This window comes from Nerophis lumbriciformis, linkage group LG08 (genome assembly GCF_033978685.3).
Source record: "Nerophis lumbriciformis linkage group LG08, RoL_Nlum_v2.1, whole genome shotgun sequence".
Taxonomy (NCBI): Eukaryota; Metazoa; Chordata; class Actinopteri; order Syngnathiformes; family Syngnathidae; genus Nerophis; species Nerophis lumbriciformis.
In genome coordinates, this window is record NC_084555.2 from 29055869 (window position 1) to 29076351 (window position 20483).

At 40.5% G+C, this 20483-nt stretch overlaps 2 protein-coding genes across 3 annotated transcripts in view; one reads left to right on the forward strand and one right to left on the reverse strand.

Moving 5' to 3' along the window:
* tfb1m (transcription factor B1, mitochondrial) overlaps positions 1–20483 on the reverse strand; it is a 77219-nt gene that overhangs the window by 13543 nt on the left and 43193 nt on the right. The gene's annotated exons all lie outside the window — the stretch shown is intronic.
* Positions 14344–18788, forward strand: LOC133611637 (claudin-20-like). Its single transcript, XM_061968610.2, has 2 exons — positions 14344–14573; positions 15094–18788. Exon 2 carries the CDS (start codon positions 15248–15250, stop codon positions 15971–15973), a length of 726 nt encoding a protein of 241 aa, XP_061824594.1. The 5' UTR covers positions 14344–14573; positions 15094–15247; the 3' UTR covers positions 15974–18788.

The following is a 20483-nucleotide window of genomic DNA, read 5'->3' on the forward strand; positions in this document are numbered from 1 at the left end:
GAATGTACAACAATTCTTCTCAACAAAAAAAGAGAAATATTACCTCAGAGAAAAATGTCATTTAAAACATTTGTATGCACGTACAACCCCTAAGACTTTTAGTATATTATTATATGCAATCCAATTATGTAATAGATTCAGCAAAGAAGTCAAACAATGTACAAATATTATAAAGTTTAAAGGGGACTTGCACTTCTTATAGAATTTTGCCTATCGTTCACAATCATTATGAAAGACAAGAACACACGTCTTTTTTTAAATTAGGATTTTAAAGATGATAAAAAACGACAACGACAAGCGAACAAATGCGTCATCAACACAATGTAGCATTCTTGTTAGTGGCTAATTTCACTTCAAAGTGCAAAACCACTTCTAAGTCAGCAATCATCGCCTCCATGGTGGCAAATAAACTATGTTTCTTACAAGTATCATCCCTAGAGTACAAGGAATAACTAACTAAACATACGACACTACACAAAGTATTAGGATATGCTAACCGCAAGATACAGCTCTTGAATGTAAACAAAGGTGAGTGGATCGATACATATATCGACAGCAACAATACCAAGTAGTATAAGACGATACCACAGTGGTTAGATCAATATTTTTTACAATTACAAAATTGTTTTTTGTTTTCATTATTGTTTACAAACTCACGATATAAGTCTCAGGACACAGGGGCAAAACCCAAATTATTTAATTTAGAGCCAATAGTAGAAAATAATTAAAATATTTAATTGATATTGTTACACCACCATCCTATGTTTTTGCCTGGTTATAATTGTGATAAAAAATGTAATCATTCAATGATCTTGAAAATTTCAAATATGAGTATCAGCATTGATATGACCAATACGGAACCTGTAACCACTTGGTATCGGATCGATACCCAAATATGGAGTTCGCCCAAAACCATACTTGCCAACCTTGAGACCTCTGATTTCGGGAGGTGGGGGGAGGGGGTGGGGGTGGGCGTGGTCGGGGTGGGAGGGGGGCGTGGTTGGGGGCGTGGCTAAAAGGGGAGGAGTATATTTACAGCTAGAATTCACCAAGTCAAGTATTTCATATATATACAATATATATAACAAATACTTGACGTTCAGTGAATTCTAGCTATATACATGTATATATATACGTATATATAGGCAGCACGGTGGCCGAAGGGTTAGTGCGTCTGCCTCACAATACGAAGGTCCTGAGTAGTCTTGGGTTCAATCCCGGGCTCGGGATCTTTCTGTGTGGAGTTTGCATGTTCTCCCCGTGACTGCGTGGGTTCCCTCCGGGTACTCCGGCTTCCTCCCACCTCCAAAAACATGCACCTGGGGATAGGTTGATTGGCAACACTAAATTGGCCCTAGTGTGTGAATGTGAGTGTGAATGTTGTCTGTCTATCTGTGTTGGCCCTGCGATGAGGTGGCGACTTGTCCAGGGTGTACCCCGCCTTCCGCCCGATTGTAGCTGAGATAGGCTCCAGCGCCCCCCGCGACCCCGAAGGGAATAAGCGGTAGAAAATGGATGGATGGATGGATATATATAAATATATATATATATATATATATATATATATATATATATATATATATATATATATATATATATATATATTTATTTTATTATATGTATATATATATATATATATATATATATATATTAATTTTATTATATGTATATATATATATATATATATATATATATATATATATATTAATTTTATTATATATATATATATATACACACAGTGTTGGGTTAGTTACTGAAAAGCAGTAACTAGTTACAGTTACTAGTTACTTCATTTCAAAAGTAACTCAGTTACTAACTCAGTTACTTACACCAAAAAGTAATGCGTTACTGTGAAAAGTAACTATTTAGTTACTTCTTTTTTTCTTCTTTTTTTTTTTTAAAGCTCCCATTAATGCCCTTTTAGCCTTCATTTCAGTACTGTTATTGTACTGGAGAATAATACAATCTGTTGATCAACTTGACATGCATTTGCATCACTGAACTCTGCTAAGCAATGTGCTCTACATACAACACACAAAGACAAAGATATGTTACAAAGGCCAATTTGTTTCTGGCCAGAACAAATTGACAAAACTATTTTAAATAGCTGCAACATAACGTACATAAGTAACAAACAGCATAATAACAGCATAGATGTAAACCAAGAAAGGCACACATTACATACACAAAGCCTAACCAGGCATTTTCTTCCTCAAGTAATTCTGATACAAAATCATGTCTGAAGCCCAGAACATTCTACACATTTCCCCAGTTTTAGTTTAGAGATAAGGAAAGATTGGCCTGGCCCACTAGCATCCCTCTTTATGTTTGTGAACTTTATAGTCTATACATTTAGAGTGATGTGATAATCAAACACTCTCGAAGTCTAGAATGAAAGAGTATATAAGAGAATTGACAGCAACGTTCCCTCTCAGGAGCGCGCCTGTGCAATTGCGCACTGCTCAAGCGTCCTCTGCGCACGGCAAATCTATGCCATGCACAAAATCAAATAAAAAAATAAGCGCATAACTATTTTCGACACGACACGGACACGACAGAGAAAACCGTTTTCGTCATCATTGTTCAAATATTGTAACGTCTGTCGAGACGCTTTGAGGACATGAATTCCATCCATCACTTTACTGAGCAAAACTCTTTATTGTCGGCCATAAACACATCACCAAAACATTAGTAAAAAAAATGATATCTAGCAAAAGTGGTCATTTTCTGCAGTACAAACCAGACCAAAAGCAACTTTGTTATATCAACAGCAGCCACTCGCTCTTTCTCACGTGCGCCAACACTTGCACATATGGCACTTAGCCAGTGATGCGTTTACAGCCACACAAAAAGTCGGACAACTCCAACACCACACATAAAGTGTAATTCCAGGTCGTTGCACTATGATTTACCAATCAAATGTGTGCTTATTCTAGTGTCATTTATTAGGAATCTTAATTTATAAATATTAATCATTAAATGCTGTTAGTATATTAAATAAATACTAATAAAAATATATCTTTTAAAAACAGGAAGTTGCTAGAATGTACACATGATCCCCTGCTTACATCTCATTGTGCAACATGTGAATGTTTTAATGGGAACTAAATGCAATGTCTAAAAGGGGTACAAATTATTTCCAAAGCAGGACCTCCTCCCAGACAAATAATACAAGTACACAGTTCATGAAAAACAATATTTGTTGCTATTGTCATTGTAAGTGGGCCTAAACACTTATATTAGAAATGGAAATGACTGCTGTCATTTGATTATAATAATAAGAGAATGTTGTCTGTCTATCTGTGTTGGCCCTGTGATGAGGTGGGGACTTGTCCAGGGTGTACCCTGCCTATATATATATATATATATATATATATATATATATATATATATATATATATATATATATATATATATATATATATATATATATATATATAGACACTTGTGATTTAGGGCTATATAAATAAAGATTGATTGATTGATTGATATATATATACATATATATATATATATATATATAAAATAAATACTTGAATTTCAGTGTTCATTTATTTACACATATACACACACATAACACTCATCAACTCATTGTTGAGTTAAGGGTTGAATTGTCCATCCTTGTTTTATTCTCTGTCACTATTTTCCTAACCATGCTGAACTCTGATGATGCATTGATGTGTGGCACGCACAAAAGTGCTTTCATCAAATGCACTAGATGGCAGTATTGTCCTGTTTAAGAGTGTCACAACATTGCTGTTTACGGCAGACGAACTGCTTTACGGTATACAAAAACGTGACTGCTGTTGTTGTGTGTTGTTGCCGCGCTGGGAGGACGTTAATGAAACTGCCTAACAATAAACCCACATCAGAAACCAATAACTCGCCCACCATACAGTTATAACGTGATTGGGCAGGTATGCTGGTTATATTGTGGGTTAGCGGACTCGGGTCCTCATGGACCTGAGTCCGCCTGAATTTCGGGAGATTTTGGGGAGAAAATTTGTCCCGGGAGGTTTTCGGGAGAGGCGCTGAATTTCGGGAGTCTCCCGGAAAATCCGGGAGGGTTGGCAAGTATGCCCAAAACTATTGTAAAATATCCAAAGAACAGAAGAATAAGTGGTAATTACATCTTAACAGAAGTGTAGATAAAACCATGTTCGACTGGAAAGTAACCAGATATTAACAGTAAATTAGCGAGCAGAATAATAATAGTTTTGAGAAATTAATACAACCAGAAATTATGTAATATGTTATTGCATGCATCAGCAGTCAGATTAGGAGCCTTGGTAACTTGTTTTGAAATGCTTCTATCATCATTTTTATACCAAATAATTTATAGTGATAGATATCGTCATCGCAGGAGGCTGCAATATATATTGCAATATAGATTTTAGGCCATATCGTCCATCCCTAGTGGAGGTGTTGCCTCTCAATCCATCCCATGTGAGCCCTAAGCTTACGTGACAACACGTTAAAGTAGTCGTGACAGACCCAGCCGAGTCACTCTCTTTGGCTTTAGGATCTCTTTTGTTTTAACCGACAAGCACACACGCACACACACGCACGCACGCACGCACGCACGCACGCACGCACGCACGCACGCACACACACACACACACACACACACACACACACACACACACACACGCACGCACGCACGCACGCACGCACGCACGCACGCACGCACGCACGCACGCACGCACGCACGCACGCACGCACGCACGCACGCACGCACACACACACACACACACACACACACACACACACACACACTGCCCCCGATCATCTTCCGAACACCAGAATGGAATAACATAAAACATACTACATCAGAAGACAGTTTCATAATCCCACATCTGCGCATTTGGTGCTCCTTTGTCAACATTGTTTGACATGAATGTTATAGCTTAATGGAGGGAAGGGGAGGATGGTGAGGGGGGATGGTGCGGTGGCTGTGCACAATCCACTGTGTGTTTGTGCGCGCGCGCATGTGTGTGTGTGTGTGTCTGCATGCGTGTCTGTGTGTGTGTGTGTGTGTGTGTGTGTGTGTGTGTGAACCAATGGCCTGGCAAGGCAGCGCACAGAGGAGCTTATCACTCGTTGGTCCGCTAGCTGCGCACTGGCTAGGCACACAAAACAAACAACAACCATCAGTGGTATTAGTCATCATCATAGTAATACATTTGATTCCCTTTAAGTGCTTTTTAGTTCTGGGTGGTTTTTGAGGCCCATCCATCCATTTCTACCAATTGTCTCCCTCGGCCCATTATAGATAAAAAAACCAAATCTAACTTTGGAATTCTGGATTGAAAGAAAATTTGTAGATAAGAGTTTAGAATAAGGTTGCCAACTACCTAAGAAGGGATTGTTATACCATTGGACTCAAACCTTAATTCAATTAAAGTAATATCAGTACATGGGAAACATATCATTCAATGGTTTATTTATATGATTGATCATTTATAACAAAATTAACAGAATAAACTAAATAACAGTCTTTTGGTTCTTTCCCATTTAGGATCGACACAGCGAGACAATCGGGTTACGATTTAGCTTCGTGTTTACACCAAATGCCCTTCTTGATGCAACCAATGCTCGGGAGGGCTGGAACGCATGCCACAAATGGCAAAACGTGTACCATTACACCATCACCAATACAGTAACAGAAAAGACTGTGAATTCTGTTATTTTATTCTCTCATTAGTGACAAAGGTGTGTTGTAAAAATTGTCCTTTTACTATAGTAATTTCCCAACTAAAAGTCACTACTTTTTTCTCTCACTTTGAACCCTACGCTTTGTACAATGCTGCAGCTAATTTATGGATTTTCCAGGTTCACAAGTTTTAAGCCTAGTCACATCAGACCAATACAATTGTTCACATTAAATCAAACGCACTCACACAATCATTCAGTCAGCCATTTAGCGCGTTATGGACTAACCCTCATTGATGAAATGCACACTATGCAGCCCCAAAGCCGAAGACTATCGACCCGGCCATCGAAAAAGAAAACAGCCGCCGCATGGAATGGAAATCCACCACCACTGATGGGTTCTGAAAGGCTATAGCATGATTTGTTACAGGCACTGTCTTTTGTTTAATTTGTGAATGAACACAAGTGCCTGTGTAAATACTGTATATCATGTTTTAATGAAAACGCCTATGGTTTATAGACTTGTGCGGTTAATATATGTCCATCCATCCATTTTCTATTGCTTGTCACTCTCGGGGCAGCGGGGGGTGCTGGAGCCTATCCCAGCTGCACTCGTATAAAATAATATTCATCCAAAAATTGTGTGGGTGTGGCTTATATTTAGGTGGGCTCTATAAGCTGGAAATTGCGGTACATATTTTGGATTTTCACGGTGTCCCTTTTCAGATCAATACGATATATATATTTTTGTTAGCTAAATAAGCGACAATTCAATTCAAGGATATGTGGGAAACCCTGGGTGAGAACCTCAATGTTATTAATTTGTCATGCAAACAAGCATATAGGAATGAAATTAAAAAGACCTAACTGAGCACCCAGCGAAGTTCTTTGTGTACTGATGTAATGATTCATGTAGATGTGGACTTTTAGATTGGTGATATTGGAATCAGGTGAGGAAAAAATCTTAATGATGGATTATTGTTAACAACATGTTTGGATGTCTTCTTCAAGGCACAGTGTCCTCGTTTAGCTGTGTTGGTAAACTGCAGTGCTATCTTGTCACATCTATAGATAGGCCTGTGTCTTCTCTCGCTACTGCATTAGGCGCAGAAAGGGGGCAAGAGTGGAGCCAGGTTGTCTGACGACCCACATATTTTGTTTTAATGCGTATCAAGTCAAAGGCTTCGACGACCGTTACTGATCAGGTCTTTCTACTTCCTACTCGTTCAGTTCTAAAGGACAATTTATATCCAAAAGTGAGGGTGACGAGAAATATGGCTACATCATTAGGTCAGCATTATAAGAATCAATCTTTCCACCTGCCATATCCACATGCAGGATTTGGCTGTAGTCTATAGATATATATATGTACATATGCAGTATCTGAATTGTAAAATGCTTCTATCAGTGTTTTGGTGATGCAAGATCAGACCACCATCTGTTCGGGAGAAGCAATAAAAACCCACGCCTTTAATTCCACCCTCTGCCGGAATAATTAGGCCATTTATATTCTGCACTTGATGATTTAAGAGAAGACCAAGGGGAAAAGTCGATACCGGGACTATACGGGCGGCAGCATTCCGGCCATCAGCTTGTCCATGTCACTTTACTATTATGATTTATAGATGGCCTTGCTACACGGCTTCACTAGGTAGCACCACTATAATATATACTGCAGCCTGCCATTAATCCTTCTCACCGATAACCTCAACATGCAACGAAACTCCACTGTAAATCACATGTCACCCAGCCTTACGCCAAGGATGCTGTGAACATGCTTGCACCACCTCTGCAGCCTCCTTACCCCCCACAGACAGAAAAAAAAGAATTGGCTAAATGCAATTATTTCGTGTTGGCAAAACAAGTGAGTCATCAGAAGGAGTTGGTTGTCAATAGATCGATACAAAAGGAGTGGGAAACGGAAATAATTCATCTAATTTCGTCGGAGAGTTTATAAACAAAGCCCACTCGGATATTAGTAGTTTAGCGTTGCCTCATTCACAAGTTGTTACTTTTTTACACTGTGTTCCTGTTAATGATACACATTATCCCAAATAACTTAAGTAACAAGAGTATTAGAATTTTGATTTGAGAATCAATATTAAAGCTGGTATCAGTATCGATGCACACATCACTAACAAGTACCCTAAGGACAGCCCAAGATACATACAAATGATCCCTTACACGTTTGTCAGAGGGTCTTGCTCTGTCGAATAGTGTGTCTATGCTTAATCAGAAAGGGCAAAACAGAAAATATGCTGATGCAATAGTGTGCATTGAGACATTTTATAGAAACCCTAAGAGCTACAGTAAAAACTGACAGCAAGGATTGCCATGGTCGAGTGTTTGAAAGGGCAAAATACATACAAAGATCACTGTCTGAAAGTCAATAGTCTTGTCTGCAGCCGAAGGCCTTTTCTGCCCCACTTTTATCGAAGTCTCACATCCATATCAACACACTTGTGCTTTACCGTATTTCCTGTGTTTGACCTTCCCAAAGCTCAATAGGGACCTGTATCACTGAAACTTTGACCTTTTGTTCGACATATCTTCTTTCCCATTACCACCTCCTTCATGACGAGTTTTGACCCAGAGGTGTATGAGCTGTAATTTGTCATGTCCCTCTAACTGAGATGGGATGGCAGAGGCCTAGGGGCACAAGGCACCTTGCTACCTGAACCACCAACACTTGCACTTACATAATGACTGGTTCAGAGAAGATGCAAAAGGGGTTGGAAAAGCTATATACAGTCAGGGAACACAGGCGAGAAGAGCTCACAGGGATGTTGCAACCATGAAAGAAGAGTTACATTAATCATGACAATACCTTAAGAAAACAACCTCCACACCAACGCAAAAAGGCAGGCTTTCAAGAAGAGAAGGCAGCAGTCAATGCGGCTGAATACACAAGGCTGATGTTACTTGAGGGCTTTTAGGAGGAAGGGCTTTGGCTTCCTGTGCAGGCAGCCCAGCGTACTTCCCATGGAGTCGCCCAAGGCGTGCACACAGGACATCAGACAGGATCAGCTCCTTTGAGAGCTGCCTTCCTTATACAAGTTCTCAAACTCTGCCCAGAGTTTGTCAACGCAGGTAAATAGTTTAGATGGGGTTTTTAAAGTCAGAAATGTTATCTAAATGGGTGCTGTTACAAGTTGTCACATTCTTTGAACAGCTTGACACATAGAGAGCCTGGCCATGCCATGCTATAAGATCCCAATGGCAGCAACATAGCAGCTATCACACATCACCTTGGGTCTTAGCTGTGAACAAACTGGCTTTGCGAGACAAGCGTGGAAACCGATGACAAAAGGGACCTCATTAAAGGGGGGGAATGCAAATGAAACAATAAAAGATGATCATGCTATAGTAAGACTGGTCCAGCAGTGGTATAGAAAAAACCAAAGAGCTCTGTCTGTGAGGTGATAATCAAAAGACGGGAACCACGCTTTTAATAGTCTGCGATATCTTCACACATCGCAGCGTCACATCTGCACTCTCCGCCTGCACGTTAACTGCATTTTGCTCTTTCTCTCTTCGCACCTTCTTCCTCCTTCCTTATATCATCTATTTATTTATTTATCATATTCCCCACAGACCTACACCAGCCTCAGCACTTAGAATCTCATCAGGTACAAGGAGACAGGTTACACACAACAAACTCGACTCTGCCTGCGGAAAAGTGGAAATGTTCTTTTCAAGCAGCAGCGGTACTTCCAATACAAGAACTATCAACAGATTGAAGACGCTGTGATTCCCACCGTCTTACCATACTCAGATTGAATTTTTGAGTGTTTCTCTGGAGAGATTTTCAAGAATGAAGCGGCTGCAGGAAGCATTTAACTGTTGAAATTAAACAGATCAATAGCTAAACAAAAGGATTTCTACTCCAACCTATTTGAAAACAATGGTTGCACATTACTTCAAGTCAATGCTTTTAACATTAGATTTTCGTTGGGGGTTTGGCTAAATAATACCCCCCAGAGCAGACTCTTTTTAGTGAAAACGTGTCCAAAGGTATCAGGTCTATCAGGTCGTCCTCTTTGCAACCCCACTTTCATTTTGTCCTGTTTGTCATTCATGAATCCACAATGTCCCCGTCTGTACGCCCTCTACTGAAAGAAGGAGATAAGCAGGCACATGCAGGGGAGCAGCTGGGAGGTTTAGACTATCACTGATGGATGCCTCATGAAGATAATGCCCAAGGGAGGGTCCCGCTTCTATGTGGTGAGGTATGCTCTACCACAAAAATAAACAAAAGATCATTAAGACACAGCTGACCAGGCCATTAGATCATGATGACAGCAGACCCTTCCCAGTTGTGCTGCATTATAGTTAAATATAGACATGATGGACAGAATAAAGATTATTGCCCCCATATGGTATCCAAACATTTTGGCATATTATATTAACACTGCAAAATTGCATTCACAATAACAAACATATTGTTAGACTATTAGCTGTTTGACATTAAAGACAAAAGCTTAGCATTATTATCTTTGTCTAGGCCAGTCCTTCTCAAATAGTGCAGCGGACCCCCCCGAGGGGGCGCAGTGCGTTGCGAGGCGGGGCGCGGGTGACATCGGGGAACATGCTTTATTTGCCGTACCACAATATGATGAAGCGTATGTAGCGAGACAAGGAAAGACCGGTGTGTTGGTTATTTTATGTTAATACGTTTACAGTGGTATGCAGAAGTATAGGTATAACCATTTAATAGACAATTTATACAATATTTATATTCATGGAGGAGAGTGGGGGTGCGCAAAATATTTTCTTCTTCCTAGGGGGGGCGCAACAGAAAACAATTGAGAAGCCTGGTCTAGGCAAAGGTGTTGAAGCTCAAACAATGCTAAGTGATTAAATGATTATGTAAAAAAATGTCAATAAACTGTACAATTTGACATATTGAGGTACATTGGTTTTCTTCAGTAATTTAATCAATTAAACATTTTTCAATCAAATCACACATTTGTGCTCAAACTTTACGGCACAACATATCACACTGTCGTGACTTTGCAACCGCACAACAGTATACTGTACCGTGTTACTTTTTTTAATCCCATGGTGGGTCATTTTGCAGCCATACTCCACAAAAAATCCCCCACAAAACATAGACTTAGTCACCAAAGCGCGGATGCTGTTTGGGCACTTGATTCTGCAGAATGATATGCGGGCAGACGGACAAGTTTATTAAGCGCACTGTTAGAATACAAACACAGAATACATAAACCAGGGAAATGCAGTGATTTGATTTTGTTAAAAAACTGAATAAAAGTGGAGGGCATGAAAACCCAGGTACCAATGTAATAAATAGCCTGGCGTTAAAAGTTGTCATTTACTATTTAAACAATGTGTATTAGAAGTGTGTTGCCCAAAATCTAGCCTTGATGCTGGAATTTAGATAGTTTAAAAGCGTCTTTAGTAAGCCCCACTGGGAACATGACATAGTGTTTTTAGCTTTAATGCTAATGAACTAGAATGCTAACATTACAGTCACATTTTCACAGCAACACCATGCTACGCTAGCCTATTTGCTAAAAACAAAACAAAAAACAACAACACTTATAGCTCTCACGTCTGTAGTTGACTGACAAGATAGCTGGCAGAGCTCCAGGCTTTATTTTGAGATGTGCAGTGAAGCCTGCAATTTTTTACTATGATGTCTTCTGTGACGTGATGGCTGTATACATTGGGTGGGTTCATCTAGCTAGGGATGACGCTATAGTGCAGGGGTGGGCAAACTTTTTGGCTCAGGGGCCACATTGGCTTTTGAAATTTGACTGACGGTCCAGGGGAGCACATGATGCATTTCAAAGCATATCATATCTGTCGGAACTAAGTGTAGGCTTCTCAAACATGGGCTATTTTAATCATAATACATCTATTTTCAACAAAATCATATTAGAACTTCAAAGAAACATAAACATGGTATTACATTACATTCTCTTTTGGAGGGAGCAGTGTTGTTGATCACCCTTTTTTGCCAGTGGGTCATCTAACATCAGTTTTGTTGTGGCAATTCTCAAAACAGATCTTTGCTCAATTATGTTTTAATGTTTAGCGGGCTGGATGTGGCCAGCGGGCCGTAGTTTGCCCATCCGTGCTATAATGTCATCACTTCCACTGGGAAGGACATTTTTCCTTCATATCGTAATAAAAACACTGAATATAGAAAAATGTTTTGTCTTTTTATTAGGGCTGTCAAACAATTAAAATATCTAATCGCAATGATCATAGTTTGTTCATCGTTAATTCAAAATTAATCGCAATAATCGCAAATAAACATAATTTTTCGACGTTAATAAATGCACCCGTATACAGATAATTTTCAAGTTTTTATTATCATGTCTGGACAATTAGTTTGCTTTAATGAAATGTTTTTTTAAACATGCTTTTTTTTTAAACAGCTCAGCACAAAAAGGACATGAACACACTTTTAATGAGAACAAAAAAATCACCTGCAGTACGTTGGTGTCTTGCCAAAGTTTGTATTTTGTTGGAATAAGTAGTGTGTATTTCTGCTGTAGAAGCACTTACATTCAGAGGAGGATTACACTATGTTTAGATACCTGTTTCCCACAATAATAACACAAAATGTGGATAGTTGATAGAAAAGTGTTGTATAAATCTAATCCATTATTATTATTATTGTTACGATCATGGTAAAATATGATACTTATACCTGAATAAATGCTTCTGATATTCTGTACATTACATGTTGTAGAAGTTATTCATATTTGTTCTGCTGCATGACAATGTCTTTTTAACCTTCTTTTCTTTTTATTAATAATGTGTGATATTCAGTATAATAAACACTCTGTAATCGCGGACTATCAACCAGAGCATGTTATAAAATAATATACAATTAATTTCAATCTGCCACAAAATGTCCCCCTCTACATTATATTCCTCAGCTGATGTACTATTATTTATGTAGGTAGAATTATCTCAGATTACATTAAAACATATTTGACAATCAAAGCATGATCGTAATGAAATACATATTTCATTTCATCACTGTAGCGGATGTGATGCGTAGCGCTTTCACTGTGATTGGTTTCAGAAGATGTCTGGACATGTTTTGACAAAAGGAATAAATAATTATAAAGCCTTCCTGCCTGTCTTTCCTTTTTTTTTAATTTTATCTTTTACCCCTTGTTACTAAAGCAGTTACAGTAATAATCCACATTTTATGTCATCAATGAAGTGAACTGCATCCAAACACGGAGAAGAAGCTCCTCTCTGCAAGCTACAAAGCACGCCAGGCCCCATTCACTCTAATGACGTCGTCTTACAGTGATCACAGATAAAATAGTTTTGTCTTGTCGAGAGAACGACTGGCCATGGCTTTGGACATCGGATTTCCATATTGTACCCTTTTTTTGTGCATTTCTGCTCACTATTTTCCCGCTAGTGGCTCAACAGTAACTGAACGCCATTATATTTTCCCAATGCTACAGAATGGCCCGAGGATCAAAAAGGAGTGAGGACGCATCCATCCATCCATCCATCCATCCATTTTCTACCGCTTATTCCCTTCGGGGTCACGGGGGGCGCTGGAGCCTATCTCAGCTACAATCGGGCGGAAGGCGGTGTACACCCTGGACAAGAGTGAGAATGCATGCACAGTAAAAAGATTAGTGCCGTATTAGGAATTTATAGTTATCGCGTTATCTAATTTTGACAGCCCTACTTTTAAAGCAACCATGCAAAAAAAAAATGTTTGTTTTAAAATATATATATATATATATATATATCACTAAATGTATATGTACTGTAATATATATATATATACAGTACATATACCTATGTATATACTGTATACATATACAGTACATATACATATAGTTCAGAATCAGAATAGTTTTTATTGCCATTGTTTGAGAACGGGTTCACAAACTAGGAATTTTTCTTGGTACAATCGTGCAACACATAACACAGTATATATATATATATATATATATATACACACATATACATATATACAGAATATATTTATACATATATACAGATACATACAGTATGTATATATATATATATATACACTGTGTATATATATATATACACTGTGTATGTATATGTATATATATATATATATATATATATATATACATATACTTACAAATACATGTTTGAATTGCAAATTCATTGTTTGCAATTTTTTTAGTTTGCATTATTTTTGTTGCATATTCATTTTTTGATTGGTTGCATAAAATTACAAAAATGTACTTCCATGACGGAACTCTTCTCTTTGATACAGATGACAGAATTTTCTCACAGTTGGAGCTTGTATTGCCATTATATTATCAAATATTTTTTTAAATGATAAAGCTATGTTTTTGCTGAATTTGGTCATTGTGTGGAAGGAAGTGATTTATTCATGAAAAAATAGGCAGCTATGTTTTATTATTTTAAGTAAATAACATGCATATTAATTTAATACCACAATAAGCTGGTTAAACTTTTAAAGATGTCCAATGTATGTATAGTTTGACAAGCATACAATGTTTGATTGTCAGTTGTTGACAGGCGGCACGCGCAGTTGGGAGCGTTCTGTTGCTTTCCAAGTAGCGGAGGTAGTGAGGTAGGCACACACACATGCGCAAGCGCACACACACTGACAGACACACACTAGGGAGTGGAGAGAGTGAGAGGGGGCGATCAAGAGTAGAGAACGCACACACAAGTGCACCGCGGCTCTTCCTCCCAGCAGGCTTGGGTCCAGCCTGTGTGGTCTGTTGCGTTGAGATGTGCTCTCCTCCGCAGTTGCTAAGGAGATGGGTGGCTTCAACGGAACTGCGGTCCGGGCTGAATCGTCCCCCTCAACAGCTTGCCATCATTTTGTGTGCAAACCGCGTGTGTGTTTACCGGAATCATTGCGAACAACGTGACGCGTCAGCTCTGCAGCAGCAGCAGTCAGGGTAAGCAATTGTTTTATTGGGACGTAAACAAAGGAAAACACCATTAAGAGCTGAGGAGGATTACCTTAATTAGGTAAATCAATTTCATGCTGGAATCAGCAGACTGAGAAAGTTACATTCTTGTGACTCATTACATTTTTTGTATTTTTCCAAATGTGACGGTAGTGTTTTGAAACTGACTTTTTAGTCAAATCTACAAAACCCCTGGGATGTAAAAGATAGTTAATGAGTGTTACGTTAAGGGCACTGCAGCTTTAAGTCTACATTAGGATTGCGCATAAAATAAAAGCACAAAATAATTTCTCCCTCTCCAGTATCAGCTATCGTAATGCACTGGAGAGGACACAGAAAATGCACACACGCACAATAACTCTCTTTATTTTGCTTACCTAGGGACAGGCACAGTCAGCTCTTATTGCTCGCCCTTTGTTTCCAGCCAGTAAAGTGTGTCTGTGTGAGCTGAATGAGGGGCGAAAGCAGCCACTCTGTTCTTTTTCTCATTTGCGTCTCTCTCCTCTAGTCCAGTAGAGCTGCAGCCAAAGAGCTGAGGAACCAAGGATTTGACTGGAAACTGCTAGACGGTCGGACTAACGGAAGGAAGAGACACAGCCGAAAGAGCAGGGGTCGGCGAATGCTACCTGCCGAGGACGTCGGCTGAGGCTTGAGAACGGAGTATGGCATCAACAGGGATGCAGATATTTGGATTTGTGCTGGCGCTGCTGGGCATTATGGGTGCCATGGTGGCCACTCTGTTGCCCAATTGGAAGGTCAGCGCCGACGTGGGCTCTAACATCATCACAGCCATCTCCCAGATGCAAGGACTGTGGATGGACTGCACGTGGTACAGCACGGGAATGTTCAGCTGCACACTGAAGTACTCCGTGCTTTCACTTCCTGCATATTTGCAAACGGCCCGCACCACCATGGTGCTGTGCTGTGTACTGGCGGCCATGGGCCTTTGCCTTGCATCCCTGGGACTCAAGTGCACGCGCTGGGGAGGAGGGCGGCGGTCCAAGCGGCATGCGGCCATTGCCAGCGGTGGTTGCTTCGTTGCAGCTGGCTTTCTTTGTCTGGTGCCTGCTTCCTGGTTTACGAACGAGGTCATCACAAACTTCCTGGACTCCACTGTGCCCGAGAGCAATAAGTTTGAGCCTGGCGGGGCTGTGTACGTGGCCTTTGTTTCCGCTGGGTTTCTCCTAATGGGGGGGTCCATCTTCTGCATGTCTTGCTCGGGGAAAAGACATGGCCCACAGGACTTGGTCCTGCTCCCCCCGCCTGACAAATTGCTTCTGCAGCAACAGCAGCAACAGCTGCTCCAACAACAAGAACTTCAGCACCAGTATTGCTCTCTCTCCCCTTTAGACAATAAGACTGGCTATAGCCTGCAGGACTATGTGTAGGAAACTAGCTGGCACGAGTGGTGGACTACCGCGACTTATGCTACAAGAGTAGGTTGTGCTCCACACAGGTGGGGAAAATATGAGAGAGAGAATAACCAGCCACTGCTCTTGCCTTTTTTCCTGTTTTGCAAGCACAAGCAGTGGAGGTAATCCATGAGCAGCACCTTGGAACGAACAGAGTAAAGGTATCAGGAGCTGCACAATCGAAGGGAGCTGCTAACCAAATGCAAGACATCTTTCATCAGTAAATGACTGGGAGCGTTCCATAGATAGTGGATTAAGCAAATTAAGATTTTTTCCCCACACCAAAGGTTTAAATCGAAAGAAAAAGCAATCACTTAGGCTGCTATTTACAATCGTTTTGATTCCTCTCAATTAACATCCAACAGAGTAGGTTGAAATCCTTTCATAAATGGCCATATTTTTGTTTGCTGTTCCAGTGACGTCTTGCCACTAAGCATGCTGTGTGGAGCCTGTCTTGTGTGTTAGTAAAGCGGAATGCCCGGTAGAAGTCCGAGACAAAACCAAGCAATATGCCTGTGCCTGAAAAATGATGTAAAGATATTGGCGAGCTGTAAAGTGTTCAATGAGGAGGAGGAGGAGAAGGGGGAGGAGACATGGGCTGCTGGGCAGGATTTGAGAAAACGCAGACAAACAGATGCCTGCTCTCCTCTCAGCAGGTGTGGGAGATGGGGAGAAACAAACGGCGAAGAAATTGAACCTTTGAGTGGAATGAGCCTATGTGGGCTGTTGTCTTATTGCCATCTAGGCAGAAACACCCTGTCAGTGAACTGCCCATTCCAGCCCATATAACCATTCTAGACACACATGCATCAGTGCCCAGTCACACATGCACACGCTCACGCCTACGTATGAGTTTGTGTGCCATTTTAGACATAAATGCTTGCTTTCTTGCATGTGTTTTGCCCCAGCCATCCTCCTCCACAGCCCCATGGAAACCAAATTATTGTCTGAGAGCTGGCGCTTGTCAGCCAAGTGATTTGTTTATGGCGGGAAGCCTTTTTTTGTCTCTTCCCATTGTGTCCATAAGCTTCAATCAGAGCCTGTGTGCACACTATTTAGCCTAATCTCCCTCTTTATTAGCCAGTAAGAAGAGGCAGCAACCATGTACATTTTTTTTTAAGAATGCCCAAACACATTTAGTCGCACAAACATGAAGCCTCCTGAGCCGTGGTCGCCGGGCTCGCTATGTGGCAGGTGGCTAAAAAAGGTTTGAGTCATTCTCTATAAGTGACTTGTTTTCCAAGCATGTCAGCATTGGGTCTGCACCAGCAGAAGCTCTCAATGTCCAAAATAGGAGCCACTTGACTGCTGCTTTTCTTACCTAGCTGTCACCATACACTCTCCTGCTTCCGTCACATGTCACATGGTTGTGGCTGCTGACAGGGGAACGCTGATGCATGTTGAAAGCATGACCTCCCACATACACACAAAAATCCCACCTACTCAAATGTCAGGGGCACTGTTGCGCTTTCACTCGTTCCTGTTGTAGTGTGAGTCGAGTCTTTTTGAAAGGACGAGGGAGGTGTGGGGTAAGGAATATTGGATTTGTGATTGAGACAGGCTGTGATGCAAATGACCGCACACTTCCCTCCTTCTCTCTCATTAACACACAGCTTCCTGTGGGGGGAGCAGATAGCTAAGCCCAGCTTGCCACCTGCAGGCCAATGCTGGCACACCACAAGGCATCACTGTGAGCATCATCTCCAGTCTTGGCAGCCCTCAGGGGCCAGGTTTCTATACACCATCTTGCCCCAGCATATCCAACAGAGCCTGCCTGCTGACAAAAACTCAGTGCCCAGGCACCAGAACCAATGCAATAAACAAAAAGGCTAAGAATGTGCCATGTCATCTACTAATACTGATATTTTTGTGTTTTAAGAATGTGCCAAATACTGTAGTCTCATAATAACACATTTTATTACCATCTTGACTCCTCTGTCTTTATTTTTTTAACGAGTTGTTTGTACATGAATTGTACATTAGCGAATGTTTTATGGAGTTGTTCTGCCAGACTAAGTCTCAAGTCGACTAGATGCTTGTGTGCAGTCGTAGGCAGCTTTCGAGGGTTATTTCCAATCCTCTTTATTCCTGATTTCCCTAAAGCACAGTGAGATTCACTAAGTCTGAGTGCAGAGAGGACTTGAGGGTGGTATTTTCAAAATTTATTTCAGGAATATTCAAAGCTCTGTGGCAACTGTACACAAGTGTGTAGGTGTTTGTTAATGCTAAGGGGCTTGGAATTTCCTCAGAATGTTCCAATAGAAGATACAATACCCTGACCATGCCATATCTTCTTTATAAGAAGAGTACTCAAATGCACCTTTTTTGTGTTACTATTTTGGGACTAGTTTGTTTCAAATGGTTGAGCATTTCAAGCTCCCTGCACCAGTACAAACACAACACAAGTGGCACTCTGGAAAAGGAAAAAGGAAATGATGTCTGACTGACCACGCCAGCAGGGAGTTGTGAACAAGCGGTTCCTCTTTTTTGTGTCTGTGTAGCTTGATATCAGCACGCAATTTCATTAGCTTAGAAATGGGCTGAGTGCAAAGTTGTTCTAAGAGTTACAAATGTGAATAGGAAATGTACCAAGATAGTATGTTTTTGATAAACTGCAGCTTATTTTTGTGGATGCTTTAGCACTTCTTACTTTGCCAGAGCATATTTGTGATGATGAGCAGCTCACAAGTTCTGATACAGTTGTCTCAATGTGCTTGTGCAAGTAGTTCTATTTTCTACCAATAAAACTATTTTATGAAAGCAACATGTGTGCTGGGTGTGTGTCGCGTGTATGGATAGTACCGGTAAGTGTTACCTTTCCTGCCAAATGTACAAAATGTTATGTGGTAATGGCTGTGCCAAATGCTCTTACGCAGCACCCGGGGGAGGAGCGGCATCAGTTTGACTGTATGCATCCATAAAACATCGCCATGTGCAAATGGGTTTTGAAGAAGGATTTCTTCTCTTAGTGTCGCGCCCAAGCTCACCCAGCCATTCCTCACCGAGATGACAGCATGAATAATAACCTTCCTGGGAGTTAAAGGGAACTGGACTCAGGAGATTAATTTTTTATTTGTGTGAAGCCATTTGGGATGCTTTAAAAATAACTTTATTATCACAATAATATAAATAAATATGAGTAGGGAAAGGATGGTTGGGTCAAGTATAATGACAATATTGTGTGTGGCCCCAATTGTTATTGTGCCCTTTATCTTCTTTTTACATACACACTGTAACTCTGCACTTGTTAAACGTAATAGATGCCATATATCACGTACAACTACGTAACATTAGGAAGGACACAAATGTTAGCAGCACTAGCATAACTAATTGAGCTTTAGTGTTCACATTTTTTACAACATGACTGACTGGCGGACAGTATGCAAAGCTTCAGCCTTTGTTTTAAGATGTGTTGCAAAGCCTGCTTTTCAAAAAAGCTGTCCTCATTTAGTGTGCGTGTACACGGGATGGGCTCATCTAGCTAGGAGCGGGTCAGAGTCGGTTTCACTGCCATGGCTGCTTTTGAAGGTCCTTAACAAAAACAAAACAAAACTCTTTCTCGTTAAAGGGGACCTATGATTCTAAATTACATTTAACAAACTTTCTTGTGGTATAAATAAATAATGGATATGATTTTGTGTCAAACTTGTGTGAATTTTTCATATTTTTAACACATTTTTTGAGTCTATCTGCAAGCTGTTTCTTTGCAGAGGTGATCCCAGATTGCGATTGTAAACCCTCAACACCTCACCCTCCAAAGGTATCTATGCATCTTTTGAAAATGTACAGTTTTAAGTATACATCTTGAAGACGAACATCACAGTTATTTTTTTTTCCAGTCATGGTCGAAAATAAACTTCATTAACATTTCTCTCATACACTTCTCTCATCTGCTGACGACATATTTCAAGTTTTTTAAAGTCACACATTAATTACTTTCTGTAGTAATTAATTACATTTATCAAGGAGTAAATTCACGGTGGCAGAGGGGTTAGTGCATCTGCCTCACAATACGAAGGTCCTGAGTAGTCTTGGGTTCAATCCCGGGCTCGGGATCTTTCTGTGTGGAGTTTGCATGTCCTCCCCGTGACTGCGTGGGTTCCCTCCGGGTACTCCGGCTTCCTCCCACCTCCAAAGACATGCACCTGGGGATAAGTTGATTGGCAACACTAAATTGGCCCTAGTGTGTGGATGTGAGTGTGAATGTTGTCTGTCTATCTGTGTTGGCCCTGCGATGAGGTGGCGACTTGTCCAGGGTGTACCCCGCCTTCCGCCCGATTGTAGCTGAGATAGGCTCCAGCGCCCCCCGCGACCCCAAAGGGAATAAGCGGTAGAAAATGGATGGATGGATGGAAGGAGTAATTCCATTAGTAATCAAATGACTTATTTGGTTAAGTGACAAGTAACTAATTATTTACTTTTTTAAAGTAATTTTCAGAACACTGGTAGTAAGAGTAATGTGGTGTTGAGTTTAAACTAAACACTT